Source organism: Erithacus rubecula (assembly GCF_903797595.1).
Source record: "Erithacus rubecula genome assembly, contig: SUPER_W_unloc_1, whole genome shotgun sequence".
Classification (NCBI taxonomy): Eukaryota; Metazoa; Chordata; class Aves; order Passeriformes; family Muscicapidae; genus Erithacus; species Erithacus rubecula.
Genome location: NW_027635709.1, coordinates 874690 through 893100, shown reverse-complemented (window position 1 = coordinate 893100; position 18411 = coordinate 874690). Strand labels below are relative to the sequence as shown.

At 42.9% G+C, this 18411-nt stretch overlaps 1 protein-coding gene and 1 long non-coding RNA gene across 2 annotated transcripts in view; one reads left to right on the top strand and one right to left on the bottom strand.

Annotated features, from left to right (window-relative positions):
- Nucleotides 1–9076, top strand: part of LOC306814074 (zinc finger SWIM domain-containing protein 6-like) — a 254808-nt gene extending 245732 nt beyond the window's left edge. Inside the window, exons 13-14 of the mRNA XM_079329787.1 lie at nt 6120–6201; nt 7457–9076. Coding sequence (XP_079185913.1) covers nt 6120–6201; nt 7457–8319 — 945 coding nt within the window. The 3' untranslated portion in view covers nt 8320–9076. The remainder of the gene's footprint in view (nt 1–6119; nt 6202–7456) is intronic.
- The window catches only part of LOC306814083, a 432110-nt gene that overhangs the window by 176666 nt on the left and 237033 nt on the right, over nt 1–18411 (bottom strand). The window lies entirely within an intron of this gene.

The window sequence follows — 18411 nt, the reverse complement described above, 5'->3', positions numbered from 1 at the left end:
AGTTGAGCCTGTTTTGTCCATGATGGTATTTGATGAGCAATCTCTCCAAGTCCTTATCTCAACCCATGAACGCTTTGTTAAATTTTCTCTTCCCTGTCCATCTGTGGAGGGGAGTGAGTGAGTGGCTTCAGTGGGTGCCTGGCATCTGGCCAGCCGTAACCCGTGACATCCCTGTTGGACCTCCTGGCTGACAGGATGCACTACTGTGTCGTTCAACTTGCCATCAACAAGGATCCCTAGGTCCCCTTTCCACAGTGCCGGTGTCCAGCCTCTTGTTCCCTGGTCTATCCATATATCCAGGGTTGCCTCATCTCAGGTGCAGAATCTGGCACTTGTCTTTTTTAAACTTCATACAGTTGATGATTGCCCAGGCAATGACTACAAGTGATCTAAAATATGGGCATAGCAAAAAGAATTTCTTGGGAAGCAGCCCTTAAAGGAATTCAGGAAAGGTGGGCTTGCTTCAAAACAGAGATCTTGAGGGCACAGGAACAAGCTGTCCCTGTGTGCCGAAAGATGAGTCGATGAGGATAACGTCCAGCCTAGATGGGCAAGGAGGTTTTGAAGGAACTTAGGAACAAAAAGAGGATGTATCGTCTTTGGAAGGAGGGTCAGGTCTCTCAAGAAGTATTTAAGGGAGCTGCTAGAGCATGTAGGAAAACAATTAGGGAGGCCAAAGCTCTGTTTAAACTGAAAGTGGTGACTTCTGTAAAATATAATAAAAATGTTTTTACAAATATATTAATGGCAAAAGGAAGGGTAAGTCCAACCTTTGTTCTTTATTGGATGAGGGAGGCAAATTAGTAACTGCAGATCAGGAGAAGGTGAAAGTGCTTAACACCTTCTTTGCCTCACTCTTTAGTGGGAAGACAGCTTGTCCGCAGGACAACTGTCATCCTGGGTTGGTAGATGGTGTCAGGGAGCAGAATGGTCCCCCTGTTATCCAGGACGAGGCAGTGAGAGAACTGCTGAGCTGCTTGGATGTTCATAAATCTATGGGACCAGATGGGATCCACCCCAGGGTGATGAGGGGGCTGGCAGATGAGCTTGCAAAGCCACTCTCTATCATTTACCAGCAGTCCTGGCTCACTGGCAAGGTTCCAGATGAGTGGAAGCTGGCCAGTGTGACACCCATTCACAAAAAGGGTGGGAAGGAGGATCCTGGTAACTATAGGCCAGTTAGCCTGACCTCAGTACCTGGTGAGGTTATGAAACAGTTTATACTGAGTGCCATCACAGCACTTAGAGGATGGCCAGGGTATCAGACCCAGACAGCATGGGTTTAGGAGGGATAAGTCATGCTCATTTTATGACCAAGTGACCCACCTGGTGGATGCAGGAAAGGCTATGGATGTCATATACCTGGACTTCAGCAAGGCCTTTGACACTGTCTCCCACAGCATACTTCTGGAAAAGCTGGCAGCCCGTGGCTTGGACAGGAGCACTCTTCACTGGGTTAAGAACTGGCTGGATGGCTGGGTCCTGAGAGTGGTGATGAATGGTGCTGCATCCAGTTGGTGACCAGTCACCAGTGGTGTCCCTCAGGGCTCTGTGCTGGGGCCTGTTCTGTCAATATTTTTATTGATGACATGGATGAGGATATTGAGTCCTTCATTAGTAAATTTGCAGATGACACTAAGCTGGGAGCATGTGTTGATCTGTTGGAAGGTAGGAGGGCTCTGCAGAGACCTAGAATGGTTGGATGGATGGTCGTAGTCCAACAAGATGAAGTTTAATAAGTCCAAGTGCAGAGTCCTGCATTTTGGCCACAATAACCCCCTGCAGCGTTATAGGCTGGGGCCGGTGTTGCTGGACAGTTCCCAGGCAGAAAGGGACCTGGGGGTATTGGTTGACAGATGACTGAACATGAGCCAGCAGTGTGCCCAGGTAGCCAAGAAGGCCAATGGCATCCTGGCCTGTATCAGGAATAGTGTGGCCAGAGGAGCAGGGAGGTCATTCTTCCCCTGTACTTGGCACTGGTGAGGCCACACCTTGAGTACTGTGTCCAGTTCTGGGCCCCTCAGTTTAGGAAGGACGTTGAGATGCTTGAGGGCATCCAGAGGAGAGCAACAAGGCTGGTGAGAGGCTTGGAACACAAGCCCAGTGAGGAATGGCTGAGGGAGCTGGGGTTGTTTAGCCTGGAGAAAAGGAGACTCAGGGGTGACCTTCTCACTCTCTACAACTTCCTTAGAGGTGGTTGTAGTCAGGTGGGGGTTGGTCTCTTTCACCAGGCAGCAACTAACAGAACCAGAAGACACAGTCTCAAGCTGCACCAGGGGAGACAGGTTGGATACTAGGAAAAGTTTTTCACTGAAAGAGGGATAAAGCACTGGAATGGTCTGCCTGGGGAGGTGGTAGAGTCACTATCCCTGGATGTGTTTAAAAAAAGACTGGATATGGCACTTGGTGCCATGGTCTAGTTGAGGTGTTAGGGCATGGGTTGGACTGGATGATCCTGAAGGTCTCTTCCAACCTAGTAATTTTGTGAATTCTGTGAATTCTGTGATTTCTGTGAGTTTATAGTCCTTTTTCTATGATTCTGCTGGCTTTATGAGAGAACTTCTTTGCTGGTACTCCATGTCCAGACAGATAAATAATTGGATCTCACCCCTCAGGTGTTTCAACTGTACCATTCAGCTTGGTGTCGTCTGCAAATTTGCTCAGGGTGCATTTGATGCCTTTGTCTATGTCATTATGGAAGATTTTAATTAACACTGGTCCCAATACAGACCCCTGGAGGGACACCTGTTGTCACCAATGTCCATTGGAACTCTGAAACCTTGATCAGTACTCTCTGGATGTCACTCTCCAATCACTTTTTTATCTATCAAACAGTCCATCCATCAAATCCATCTCTCTCCAATTTAGAGAGAAAGATGTTGTGGGGGACTGTGTCAAAGGCTTTACTGAAGTCCAGATAAATTACATCTGCAGCCTTTCCCTTGTCCACTGATGTAGACACTCCATCATGGAAGGCCACTGGGTTGTCCAGGCAGGACTTTTCCTTGGTGAAGCTGTGCTGGCCGTCTTGAATCACCTCCCTGTCCTTCATGTGCCTTAGCAGAGCTTCTAGGAGGATCTGTTCCAAGATCTTCCCAGGCAGAGAGGTGAGGCTGACAGGGCAGTAGTTCCCAGGGTCCTTGTTTCTACCCTTTTTTAAGATGGGTGTAATGTTTCCCTTTTTCCAGTCACCTGGAGCTTCACCTGTCGCAACTTTTCAAATATAGTGGAGAGTGACTTGGCAACTATATCAGCCGATTTTCTCTAGACTCTGGGATGCATCTCATTGGATCCCATGCACTTTTGCACATTCAAGTTCCTCAGGTGCTCACAAACCTGATCTTTACTTACAGTTAGAGGGACTTTGCTCCCCCAGTCCCTGTCCTGCTATCCATCCACTTGAGAGGTATTGAATACTGAGCCAAAAAGGTTTTTGAGTACCTCAACCTCCTCCTCATCTGTTGTTACCAGTTTTCCAGCACTGTTTATCGAGGGGAGTATACCTTCTTTGACCTTCCTTTTCTGGTTCACAGACCTGTAGAAGCCCTTCCTGTTATTCTTTGCATCCCTTGCCAGGTTCAGTTCCAGTTTTACCTTTGCCTTCCTCACCCCATCCCTACACAACCACAACTGAACTTCATCCCTATACTCTTCCCAGGAAACCTGTCCTAGTTTCCACTGCCTGTGCATTTGCTTCTTTCCCTTTACTTTGACCAGCAGGTCCCTACTCAGGCATAACAGTCTCCTGTCTTCTTTGCCTGATTTCTTGATCCTGTGGATTGTTAGCTCTTGTGCTTTATGGAAGACTTCCTTAAAGATCTGCCAGTTCTGTTCCATTTCTTTGTCCCTGAGTACAGTCTTCCAGGGGATCCCACTATCTCTCTTCAGAGCTGGAAGTTTGCTTTCCTAAAGTTTGGGGGCCTAACTTTACTCTTTACCTGACCCATATCCCTTAGGACTGCAAACTCCACCAGTGCATGATCACTTTAGCCCAGGCTGCCTCCAATCTTGACATCTCTGATTAACTCACATTGGTGACCAACAGATCCAGTAACACATCCTCTCTGGTGGGGCTATCTATTACCTGGCTCAAGAAGTTGTTGTCCATGCATTTCAGAAGTCTCCTGGATTGGCCACAGCTTGCCATGCTACTTTCCCAGCAGATGTTGGGGTGGTTGAAGTCCCTCAGCAGGATGAGAGCTTGCAAGTGCAATGTCTCCTGTAGCTGGAGCAAGAAGGCTTTGTCAATAGGCTCCCCTTGTTCAGGTGGCCTGTAGTAGACACCAACCACAAGGTTCCCTTTGTTGCCTTCATCTCTGGTTCTTACCCACAGGCTTTCAACCTGCTCATGGCTGTTCTTCAGAGACAGCTCTCCACTGTTGTTGATGGCATCAAATGCAAAGAAAAATCTAAATGTAAGAAATAATCTAAATATAAAAAATCAAAATGTCAATATCAAGATGGCAGCAATGAGAACACACATTAATGCAGTGTTACAGCTTTGAGCTCTGCTCTAGGTGTCATTTTTCTCTTCTTGTCTGTCTCTTTTCTATGCAAGCTCCCTTTTATTTTAATTTTGTTACAGATAGACAAATGCCTTCTGATTGGTCCTCAGGGCCTCCGCTAATTTTGTAACACACAAAACATGTCTCAAGAATTCCATGCATGGGATTGTTTTCAATCACATTAAGTTACATACTCATGGTGGTCTTCCACCAAAGTAATTTTTTCACAGCATGCTCAGCAAACCCACAAATTAGCAGAGCCTTTAGGGTTAATATTCTCTTGATCTAATCTTGGTTAGGTGTCTGGCACTGTTCCCACACTTTACAATACACCTCTTGATGCAGAGGGCAACCTGTCTGCCTCTACTTCCTCCCCTGTCTCTTATGAACAGCCAGTAGCCATTGATAGTCACACTCCAGTCATGGGATTCATCCCACCAAGTTTCAGTAATGGCAACAAAGTCATAACTTTCTAGCAGCACAGTGGCTTCCAACTCCTGTTTGTTGCCCATGCTGCATGCATTGGTGTAAAGGCACCTCATCTGGACTGTTGGCCATGTATCCTTTCTTGAAGAACATCCCTTAATTCCTTTGAGATATTTCCCTGGTGTTTCTCTGTTGGCTTCTGTTACTTCAGGAGTCCCTGGCTCATCTCCATAAGACTGCAAGTGTGCTCCAGTGTGGCCAGCACATTTCAGTGTCACTGCCAGAGGACCCTCACTTGCACTCCATCCCTCTAACCTTGGCCTTTCATCCCACAACTTCGCAGGTACAAGCCTGATGTAGTTCCCCTTCCCCCTCACATCTAGTTTAAAGCCCTGCCAATGAGCCCCACTAGTTCCCAAGCAAAGACTCTCCTCCTTCACTGAGAAAGGTGAGTTCTGTCTAATACCAGCATGCCCAGTGCTGCACAGGCCATTCCATTGTCAAAAACTTGACAAATTATGGTGGTGACTCCAGCTGCGCAGCCACATAATAATAGACTGGACCTTTCTGTCTCTTCTAGTGTTGCTGCCTTCAACTGGAAGTATAGAGGAGAATATAACTTGTGCCCCAGAATACTGGGATATATCTGGAAGTGTGTATATATGTATCTTTGCAACATAAGCAGCCAGTCAAATCACAGTACACTTTGACTCCTGTCTGTATTGTTGAAGTTAATGACCGAAAAATGAAGATGGGGGGAAAAATCTCATTGGTTAGATTGCCCAACAGGAGTTGACATGTTTCTACTTTAAAGATTTATATACATAGAGGGAGATGACACAGGATAATTTAATTTGAATATTTGGGCTTTGTTGTTGGTTGGGGATGGGAGGGAATTTTGTGGGGTGGTAGGGGTTTTGTTTGCTTTTTTCTTCTCCCCAAATAAAAGTTTCTCCTCTGTCCTAGAAGGACCTGAAATTGGAACTACTCTCTGTATGCTCTTCTAAGATAGCTGAGTAGTATTTGTCAAGTCTTTTGACATATCAGCTCAAAAGAGGTAACAGAGTAGAGAAGGCAAGAGGCTGCCATTTTGAACCTCAGTGTATTTGAGTAACTTAAATCCCTGATGTTGGTATATTGTCTTGGTTTTACAATAGGATGAATCTGTACTTTGTGTTGTTTTAATAGGTGATGCGGATGACACTGTCAACATTGAATTGGCGTCGACGGGAAATGGTGAGGTGGTTGGTAACATGTGCAACAGAAATAGGTATGTTCTGAGATGCTTCTCAAGGGCTCCTGCCTTTTTGTCAGCTAATCTTAGAGGGCTTTATCTTGTTTGTCAACACTCAGGATCTGCTAATATCTCCCACCTTCTGTTCCTGTTTAAAACCCCTTTTTTAGAAGACAATAATCATGTCAGTGATGAGTGGGTTTTTTGAGCATGTAATAAAATAGGCACAGGACAAGTGAGACTTGATTAATGCAGCATAACTTCTTTCCCCTTCAAGGTAGGGATGTCCATAACCCAGATTTCCCCTTCTTCCCTCCATGTTGGGTTTGGGTTTGAGGCTGCAGCAGAGAAAAGGGTAGTGGTTATGGGATGTTACACTATGCTACAACTGTGCTTGCTCTGAAGGATGAGGCTCCAAAAGACTGGTGAGAGCACCGTCTTGTCAGTGGTGGGGAAGATGAACCAGAAAACAGGTGAATGCAATGCTGAGGTTGCCTCCCACTTTGTGGCAGACGAGCACATGAAATGGTTCTCATTGTTGTTTGTTTTCTTGGTTTCATTTTTTAAAGCCCCTTTGTAAATCCAAACTCAGAGTGTAATGCTTCTTTGTTATGCAGCTATGACAGTGTGCAGGACTCTTGTCTGCACTGGAAAGCAAACCAAACACTAATGCAACCCAAGCCTTTCTACGATATTCCTCACAGTATTTCCATAATAAAAATCTTTATGTTCAAGTGCATATCAATTCGAGATGTATCTGAAAAGTCTTTTGGGAGAGGGTAGAGGTTAGGATTTTTTATTTTATTTCTTTTAAAGTTGTGCTTAGTATTAAATGCCATGGTGTTCTGTTAAATGAGACATTTGGAATGCTTTCATATTCTTTTCTGCATGCGCTGTACCCTGAGACACACATTAAGAAAAGAAGTAAAAACTGCCTTTTAAGTGTTTGGTGTGAGGGCTGCTTTTGAGTGATATGATAAGACCAAATGAGCCAGAACTTGTTATCTAACTTGTCTTAGATAACAAGTAAAACAGCTCAATTGTCTCACTGGGATATAAAAACTTATATTGCAGACTTTTTTGTTATCTGCATTTCAGTGATTGCTAGTGAGTGTACACAGTTAGCCTTTGTTTTAATGTCATTTTGCAGACATGTTATCTGGTTTAGCTTTTCTTGCTGAAGCTGGTCTCTTTCAGTGTACTGGCAACCTCTTTGAATATAATCTTTTGCTGAACATCTATATCTGCTAGGTTTTATCAATTGTGCATAATCCTTTCTTTCTCTTCCCAGGTGTTTATGCACTGGATAGTATAATGCAAAACTGGTTTACACTTTTCACTCCAACAGAAGCCACTAGTATTGTTGCTACCACAGTGATGTCCAATAGCACCATTGTCCGTCTGCATATGGACTGTCAGCAGCAGGAGAAGCTGGCCATCAGTGCTAGAACACTTGCTCTACAGTGTGCCATGAAGGATCCTCAAAACTGTGCCCTCTCTGCACTGACTCTGTGTGAAAAGGATCACATAGCTTTTGAGACCGCTTACCAAATCATTCTAGATGCTGCTACAACCAGCATGAGCTACTCACAGCTTTTTACTATAGCACGATACATGGAACATCGTGGTTACCCTATGCGGGCCTATAAGCTGGCCACTTTGGCCATGACACATCTCAACCTGAGTTACAATCAGGACACACACCCTGCCATTAACGATGTTCTCTGGGCATGTGCACTCAGCCACTCTCTTGGGAAAAATGAGCTAGCAGCTGTAATACCTTTGGTGGTCAAAAGTGTCAAGTGTGCAACAGTACTGTCAGATATTTTGCGCAGGTGCACTTTGACCACTCCTGGCATGGTGGGACTCCATGGAAGGAGGAATTCTGGTAAGCTCATGTCACTGGACAAAGCCCCTTTAAGACAACTCTTGGATGCCACGATCGGAGCTTACATTAGTACAACTCATTCACGTCTCACTCACATCAGCCCACGACACTATAGTGAGTTTATAGAGTTCCTCAGCAAGGCACGAGAGACCTTCTTAATGGCTCATGATGGACACATACAGTTTACGCGGTTTATTGATAACCTAAAACAAATCTACAAAGGCAAAAAGAAACTGATGATGTTGGTTCGTGAGAGGTTTGGTTGATGAAAATGAGTGAAGGGAGGAGGTGGTTTGTTTTTACTTGAGCCTGCCTTTATACCCTTTTGAACTTAAAGAAACAAAGCCACACCGGTATTATATGTGTATAGTTATACTGAGTTGGAAAACTAAACTGTCATGTTGTGAAAGTTTACGTGTTTAATTTTTTTCCTTTTTTCTGTTTTGTGTGAGAGAGAGGTTAAAAAAAAGTTTGATTTACACTGAGTATATGTTGTCAAGTGGCAAAAGCCCACATCAATCTCCTGTTCTTTCTGTGTATGTTCACAGCCTCAAAAACAAAACATATTGTAATGGCTTTAAAAAAGCAAACTAAGCACCTCCATCCTGTGATAAGTACCTCAAATGGATTCAGCTTTATTCCTTTGTAACTCATAATTATATTTCAACATATTTAAGCAAATCAACAAATGAAATACTAGTAGTTAAAAGGCTGACCATATGGCTTTGCAGTGCTGTTCATCCAGAAGCATGGCACACAATGCTTGTGCATGTGGAAACTTAGCAAGTGTCAACATACACTCTCAGGGATTTATCAAAATAAATTTTTTTAAGTGTGAGAGCATCTATTGTACTGTATATATATTATAGTATATGTCTGAATATTGAAAAAAATCTAACATTAATTTATAAAAAAATCAAATTTATGTAATGCAAAATACTTGAATCTGCAGTAGCTTGGTTTTAAAGAAAAACTATCTGAAGAACTAAAGTGCGCCTTGCTTCAGGATTGGCTCAGGTGGTGAACTATTCAGAGCCATCTTTTGGATTGCATGGTTGGACTGATACCTACTGGGGAAGTTTTATATATATATATATATATATATATATATATATATATGCATGTATATATGTATACACACATAAACACATGCTTGTAACAGGCACTGTAGTAAAGAGGGACAACAAAAAACACACATTCACAGCAGCAAGCCTTAGCATTAAGAATACAGTACACCAGAATTGGGGTTTGTGCCTCATAGCCTAGGAAACTTAAAAATACATCATTTTTGACACAAAATGCAAAATGGTTGACGTGATACATTATGCCTTTGCAGTGAGCTAATAATAAGCTAACCTTTGTGCACAAATATATATATATAATATATATATTCTGCATAGATATTTTGACTTTGTGCAGGACAGAAAGTTGTGTGGGTGACTGTTCTACTTTACCATTAATTTTTCTAATATATTTTATTTTCTCTAGAATTACTCAAACAAAATCAGCCTTCTATCTTGCCTTGTCTTAATGCTTTAAATTAACCAAACTGGAGATCTAACTACCAAAATGTTCATTATATTATTAAATACCAACTTTGATTACAGTATCGTGTCTTCTTTAGCTGATGGTTCTGTATCCTCGTGTGCTTTTTGAAACAGTTTTTGTTTTGGTGCAAAAGTTGTCCAGTGTCTCTTGTTCCCTTCATTAGAGAACATGCTAGAGGTATGTTTGTAGGTATTTTTGCTTAGAAAAACTATTTCATGCTCTCCATTTTATTTATTATAATTGGTAAAAAGGTTGTATTTCATTACCCATGTAAACATGCTCATGAAGTTGAATTTAAGATTTGATACAATGATATCAATTTATTTATGTAACTAAATCACTGTTTTATAAACTTGTTACTGACAACAAATTTTTTTTGTTTTGATTAAAATTAGTTTTTTGAAAGTTGATTATGCCTCCTTTATGGTGTCTGTTGCTGGAGTTAAATTATGTATGGATAGTTTATAGATCTTAAAAGTCCAGCTGGCAACTTTGGTGCTTTATGGGGATAAGCAATATGACCAAGAAATAAATGTTTTGTTCCTCAAAAAGCTGCTGAGGAACAGTAGTGTTCACAATTATAACAGCTCCTTCGCTCATGGAAGAAGACTTGTTGTGTCAGGGGGACGAAATGCTGCCTGCAATTAAAGATGTGTGGTCTATATAATAAACCGTAAGCCTTGACATATTGCCCTGGTGGGATGGAAGTGTGTGTGGGAGCATGTTTCCACTCAGTGGATTATTTGGGTGACCATGAAAGTTGAGATGTGCTGCAGATATATGCAAGGACAGTTCTTGCTGCTCTTTGGATTTTATAAAGCATTTTTTGTATTCTGAACTGTGCAAGTCTTTCCACCCAGCATGGAGTTGTTGCTCACCAACTAACAAACAAGATTTCTGCATTTTTGGCGTCTTTGCTCTGTAAGATGTGTGTAAGTTTTCCAGCCCTGTCTTGGCTTGCAAAGCAGGATGTAACCAAAAGCATGTATTCTATCACCATCTTTTGAAACCAGTCAGGGCAGTGATCTTTTTCTGGGGGGGGAGGGGGGGGAGGGGTATCTTCTGCTAATGGGCCATCTGTTACAACCAGGTGGGGCGGTGTTCTTTATTTTTTCCACAACCCATCCTTCCTCCAGGGAGATATCTTCTGTTAATGGGCCATTGAGTCCCACTGCATGACTGATAAATTGCATCATCCCATTGGGAGATGCTCCACCCAGGAGGAGGAGCCAAGCATTTCCTACCTAGATAAAATCTGAGATTTGGAACATCAGAGCAGCCTTTTTAACCACTGGATTCCAGAGGAAAAACAGACCTTTCCACATCATCACTGTACTTTGGCGGAAAACTGCACCCTTCTACAGGACCCCTTCTTCAACTGAAACATACCTGTCACTCTAGGAGGACTGTAGCCACCATTTAATCAGACTGCTACCAACACTCTGACTGATGGGGTGTTAGGTTGCATTCTGACTCTGTCAATGTTTTGGTGCTTTGTTTCTTTTTTATATTACTGTATTTCTATTTTAATTTTCCTAGTAAAGAACTGTTATTCCTATTCCCATATCTTTGCCTGGGAGCTCCTTAATTTCAAAATTATGATAACTTGGAGGAAGGGGGTTTATATTTTCCATTTCAAGAGAGGCTCCTGCCTTCCTTAGCAGACACCTGTCTTTCAAACCAAGACAAACCCTCAGTGAAGCATGCCATACAGAATGGCTGCAAGTTGAAGAGAAGTGTTCTGCTTTATCAAGATCTTTATCATCTTAGGTATGTTATATGATGTTGTATTTGACTACATGATCTGAACACCTTCACTTTTTTTTTTTTTTAGTATCTTAGGCTGAAAACAGAATTAGCAAGCAGCAAGCAACTATCAGAGATGCCAATGTACCCATGAATTCTGACAGTGAGACTTGTGTCACTGGAAGATTAATGAGGAAAAGACCTAAATCTTTGTACAACTTGTCATGTAAATATATGAGTCTTTACCAAGCCTTGCTAACAGGTGAGTTGTCCTGGCCTGGTAGTACTAACATTCTGTAGCTTCTGTAACTTCTATGCCTTCCAAGTATTGAATTCACATTACATGTTTGCTTCATTACTTTGTCTTAGAATAATTTTCTGCTACAACCAATAAGGAACGAGAAGGATGCTCCATTCTGTAATAGAATTTGTGTGGGTATTGGGCCTTTTTTGCCTCTTACAAATAATGCAGTATTATAGATATTTTGGACTATATAGATTGCAAAACTGAAGCCTATTTAAAGACAAAGGCTTTACAATGAAATGTGATCTTGATGGTTGCCACCTGCTTTTGACAAAGCACAATGGATTATTCTTCTTTCAGAACTGATCAAAGTTTATTTGACTTGTTTTCATGACTGATTGAAATCTCTTTATATCCGCAGTGGTGCTGCAGAGTGCAGTTCACACCATGTTAAAAACTCTCATGGGTCAACAGATGATTGTCCTGAGTCTCTAACAAGCATGTCTAGATATGCACTGTATCAATGATTAAGTGAGAGACGGGGACTACTGGCTCATGATCAGAATCCAAATTTACTGTGAGCTACATATGCTTATATACCATTTGTAGGAAGGCTAGTAATTTTTTACCACATTCATTGGGTTAAACATCACACAAACTTTACATTTCTACTTAATTCAACCTTTCCTATCCCCAGTCTTGATCCAATCATCTTGTAATCTTCAAATCTCTGTTTGCTCCTGCCAAGGCATCTCGGTTATCAAACTGCATATGCTAATTAAATCCACAGTATTCTCTGTCTTAGCTCCCACAGTGCTGTTCTTGTTTTGTGGAGATAGGAAAAGCCCAGGAAACACATTTCATGAAAAAGAGGCCTGAGGGCTATTTTAGCAAAAACTGATCAAATATTTCTAAAACTGCAGATTTGAATTAATTTTGAAGCATAAGGAAGCCTAGTCAAAATATGTTGCAAATACCTTATCTTCTTTTCAGAGTCCTATATTTGAGATATGCAACTGAACACCTCTGCTATCATTGCAAAATGTTATACTGCTTTTCAACACTCCTTTAAATGAAAACTTTTTCAAAATCCAAGATTGCTGTTCAGTTGTGAAGGAAACTGAGCATGATTCTTCCATATCATAGGCTACTATTAAATCTTCATTCTTTTGGTGAACTGAGTGAAATCCTGAAAGATATTATATTACTTCTGTGTTATGAGACTGCCCAAGAAACTGACTTGTACTCATAGGTTCATTTTCAGATTCCTTTATATTCTGTTGATTCTGCCAGAACAGAAGCCAGCAGAGATTTTTCTTACCCAAATTAAATTACCTTTGTTTAGCTTTTTGGTGTTTCAACACTTACTTCATTTACACATCAGTTTCTCCTATTAGAGAAAACTGTACAACTTTTCAACAAGGAAAGACAGAAAGGCATATATGGGAGACTTGGATTTTAGATACTAAGGTGCAATTCACATCCAAGACAGCTTCTCTCAGAGTACTTCATGTCTTATTCTCAAAATATTTTTGTTTTAATGATATAGCAGTGAGACTAAACCTGGATTGCATGTACATTGATGCCTTTTTTGCTGGTCTTAAAATCATGAGTGAGTCACAGTTAGGGTGATAAAAAAGGTGATAAACCTTTATAATGATCCTTAAGTGAACAATTCGTCAGGTGGAAAACACTGAAGATGCACTCACTGCATAATGTATATACAATTTTTAGAGGTTTTTCAAATTAGCATATCTGACAAGAATCACCAATTATAAATCCTCCTCCCTCAGATGAGAACTAAACTTTGTTTATAAAAATATGTCTAGAAGAGCTGGTCTCAACCTTGGTTGCTAGGAAAAACCAAGATAAGAGCCTCAGACCCTCACCTTAGAAGCTTTTGGAATGTGTTTTGTCTTTCTGCCTATTGGGTAAGGTAAGGAAAAATACTGAAGCTAAGCTACAAATATAATAATAAAGCTACAAATATATGTGCAAAGAATACACAGAATATATAAAAGAAGAAAGGCAAAAATTCAGTTCTGCATAATTTCCCCCTTTTTTTAGAGGCTAACAAGACTAGTCTCTACTCCATATTTAACCACAACACCAGTTTACACAACAGGCTGTCACACTGGCTATCATACAGATGCCAACTATAATTACAGCTACTATGAACACTTTTTTTATCCTGGCCCAATTTGGTAACCATGAGGTGAGGGTGTCGAAGATATAGTCAGAGTTCAAGGTGTTATTTCTGAAAGCTACTCTGTATAAAATTTGAGTCGGCTTCCAAATTTCAGCCAAATCCTTCCTAATTCTTTCACTCTGGAACACATAAGAACAAGTGGTGTTAATGATCACACATACATCTTCTTGTGCAGCCAGAGGGAAATTGAGAGCCATTCTGTTCTGCAAAACCATACAAGACAGACCATGGACTTCTTCCTGTAAGGCCAAAATTGCATCTGCAGTATGCTGTTTAATATGCTTGATAATGGCCGAGATGTTTACAACTGCCCTCTCCAGCTGGACTCTTCTGAAAGACAGAATGAGAGCTCTGATTATGCTATGGAAAAGTGTGAGATGTTCAGCGAGGGGATTAATAGATCTTTTCATCCTCCCATTTGGATTTTCAATATGATCAAATATTGTTATGTTTGAAATTACACTCCCAAGGACATAGGCCTAATCTTTATCTATGGGCAGGTTTTTCCAGACCTTATTGTCACATATCCAATAACACCCTGTCCCGTGTGGTAGAACAAGTCTCCATGATGTCAGTTCCATCTTTCTCACAGGCTTATTCTTTCCATGAATTTGGTCTTATGGCAATATGAAGGAAGAATGGACTTTCTTGTGACATTTACAATTGCGCAGGGAACTGCATCATTCCCATGATCTATTAGGCTGCTCAGGGGTATAGGAGGCAGAAGGGTCTTACTGATTTGTTCCCACATTTCACTTTCATTAAAATGCCAATCAGTGGCCAGTTTATACTCCCATCTATCGGTGGCAACAGAGTACAAATCCAACAACTGTTCTTATTAAGAGCTTTGGATACATTTTGGACGAAGGTCCCATGCAAATTGTAGGGCCAACCTTGAGTCATGGTTACCAATTGTGCAGATAACAGACATGAAAAAAACAGTTTAAACCACATCATCCTGATTTATACCAGTCTATGTTGTCCCGATGGTTTCAGGAGCAGAAGTGTTCTTAACTCTGGAGTAGTGGGTCCATGGTCACTTGCCAGCAACTTTGACCGCAGTAAAGGTAGCCATCAAAACTTGTAATGGCCCCTTCCACTTAGCTTGCAAGGGGTCCCACCATTCAACATAGACCCAGCCTCCAGGCTGGAATGGACAAGCAGTCCTATCGACCTGGATAACACAATGAATCTCTGGAGCTTCTGCAAAGTGGAACTGAAAGCCACTAAGTACTTCTGTAAATCATTTCTATTCTTCATATGAATATCTTCCGAGATATGTGGAACCTGATATGGCCTGCTATATAATATTTCATAGGGATTTATGTTGTGTCTCTGCCTTGGTTGTATGTGGATTATCAGTAAGGCTATAGCCAAGGCCTGAACCCATGTCACGGATATTTCTTGACAGATCTTGCTAATTTAGGTTTTAAGGGTTTCATTCATACATTTAACTTTGCCATGTGCTTGGGGCCTGTATGGTGTGTGCAGGTCCCAAGTAGTTCCCAGAATCCTGCTAAATTCCACAAAAACTGTTGCAACAAAATGTGGACCCCTATCTGATGACATCCCCAAAGGAACCCCAAAACTTGGAATTATATGATTGAACAAAACTTTCACCACCTCCTTTGCTGTGTTGGTACGACAGGGCTAAGCCTCAGGCCATTCACTGAAGGTGTCAACCATTACCAATACATAGCTGTATCCCTCTTTACGTAGCATCTCAGCAAAATCTATTTGCCAGTCATCTCCCGGGAGATCTCCTGTTTTCGTTATCCCTAACCCAACTCTTTTGCTTGTGTCAGGGTTGTTTCTACAACCGATCTTCTGGACTGTGTGGGTTCTACAGCCTGGCACATCAGACCTACAAGAGTATAAGTCCTTAATTGACACCAGTGCCCAATATACCCTGCTGCCATTGAGACATTGTCCTGGGTTGATGTTATCCCCAAATCGTGTAGAAGGTTTGTTTTGGCTAGTGGCTCGCCAGAGCCCTCTCCCATCAGCCGCCGCCGCTGGCTGGGGGCTGCTGTGCTCCTCCCTACTGGTTCCCCCCCCCTCCTTGCTTTCGCTGCTTTGCCACTTGTAGCTGCTGCTGCTCTCTCGGCTGCTTCCCCCTCCCTCCTTTTACTGCCTGCTTTCGCTTGGCTTTTTTGCTGCTTTTTGCATTTTTCTTTCCTTATTAGTTAGGAAACATCACCCGATCTGAAAACACCAAGAAGATCCCGGACTCAGTCATGAAAAGACATACGCGTTCCTGCCCTCCCCGACATCAGAGCCGCTCTGAGAGTTACACCTACTCAGACGGGTGACAAATTCCTTTGCCATCCGTGGCTGATTTTTCCTTGGTGTTGAGGAGTGTTTCTTTTTGTGTGTTTCATAAAATAAATAAGTTTTTTCCACTTTTCCCTCTGAGGAAGTTCTTTCCCGAACCCGGTAGGGGGAGGGGGAGGTGTTCTGGGGGGTTTGTTTTCTGGGGGCTCCTTTGGGAGAGTTTTTCCCCTAATTTTGTCCCAAACCAGGACAGATATGTAAGGGCAGAATCTGTCTCCATTTCTGCAGTGACAGAGAGATCCCAACAGTTGACTGTATTGGAAGCTGAAGTGAGCCTGACTGGGAACAAATGGTAAAAACACCACATTGTGACTGGCCCAGAGGCCCCATGAATCCTTGGCATAGATTACCTTATGAGAGGGTATTTCAAAGACCCAAAACAACATCCTTAGGCTTTTGGGATAGGTGTTCTGGACACAGAAGGAACTAGACAGCTGAATACCTTGCCTGGCCTCTCAGAGAACCCTTCTGCTGTGAGACTGCTAAGAGCTGAAGAACAAAAAGGTACAGATCACCACTGCAATGGTTCAATGTCAGCAATACCATACCAACCAACACTCAATGATTCCTATCCATGAGACCAGAACATTTAAGGTACACTGATGACATAATTGTGTACAGGAACACAGCAAAGGAAGATTTTGAGAAAGGTGAGAAGATAATCTAGATCTTCCTGAAGGCAGGTTTTGCTATAAAACAAAGTAAGGTCAAAGGATCTGCCCAGGAAATTCAGTTCTAAGGTGTAAAATGGCAAGATGGACGCCATCAGATTGAAATGGATGTGGTTAAAAAAACAGCAGTTATGCCCCATCAACCAGCAAGAAGGAAACACAGGCTTTCTTAGGCACTGTGGGATTTTGGAGGATACATGTTGTAATCCGATACCAGAGGTACAAGGAAGGTCTTACCTGTTCCCTACTGCCCCTATCCTATTGGCAGATGTTGGGGGTTGAGTGTTTTTCTGTTACTGTGTCAATTGAAAGAATTTTTTCCCATTATCATGCCAATGGAGCTGGCCGGGCTACACCTAGGGTCCCTGATGAGTCCAGACAAAGGGGTGGGTGGGAACGGCTCCCGGAGGGGCCTCTGAGGCTTCCAGGAGGGCACTCGTGTTTCCAGCGAGCTCGGAGGAGGACGCCTGGGATCTTCAGCTGCGTGGCCGAGCACAGGAGAGCCAGACCCTCTGTGATCACCTGCCCTGCATCTGCCCCGTTCCAGCCTCCTGCCTCTGCGGAAACAGCTGATCCCCCGGACACACACGGTGAGTGAGGAGCCGCCGCTCCAGCCCGTTCCCGCCTGGGACCGGCGTGGCCGCTGCTGCCCCTCCCCCCTCCTTCCTGCCTTCGTTTCCCGCCTGCCCTTCGGCAAATCCGGGCTCTGGACTAAGCACAGAGACAGCGTGCTTGCATCTAAAGGGACTGACACCGAGTTATCTATTTCGTTCTGTTAGCAATTTTAACTGTTATTGTTTTCTGCTTGTACAGTTAGATATATTAGTAAAAGAGCTGTTATTCCCACCCCCCTTATCTCTGCCTCAGAGTCCTTGATTCAAACAATCATAATACTTGGGGGGGGAGTGGAACCAAAGTCTCTATTCCAAAGGGAAACTTCTGCCCTTACTGGCAGACACATGTCCTTTCAAACCAGGACAGCAGAGAGCCAAACTATCCCCTCCCTGACCCTTTCCTAGAAAAAGCCAAGACCTGAGATCCTCTCTCTCTTTTGCCCTGGGACCACCATGAAATAAAGAAAGGCAAGGAGCCTCTTTTGAACCTTGTGATTATCTCCATGCTAAGCCTAGCTCCTTCTTATGGATACATAGGAAGAAGTTACAGTATTTAGCAGTTGGCGAACAACGTATTGGGGCTTAAAATTAAGAGCCCACAGGTAGCTGGAATCCCAGTTTCAGGATTTTTACGTTCGTTCGTTCGATCGACTACCTCCATGCTTGGTAGCTGTGTTTATACAGCCCCAGGCAGGGAGGACTGAGCCGGTAGCTTTACTTTAGCGCCAGAGTGAGTTGGCTCGAAGATAAACAGCTTCCACGAACCACACAACAGCCAGGTCTGCAGGACAGGTAAAGTCCCTCGTGGGAGGCGGGAACCCCAGAATTTGCCCCTAGGAGCAGGGAGGGGGGGTTCCTCACGCGGGCCGATGGCGAGCGCGGCAGCAGGGCGGGCTAGCACCCTGCGGCGCCTCAGCAGCGACAGCCACGATTGGAGCGGAGCGGCTCCTCCGCAGTCTGCGCGGAAACCACAAAAATAAACCCGCTCGGAG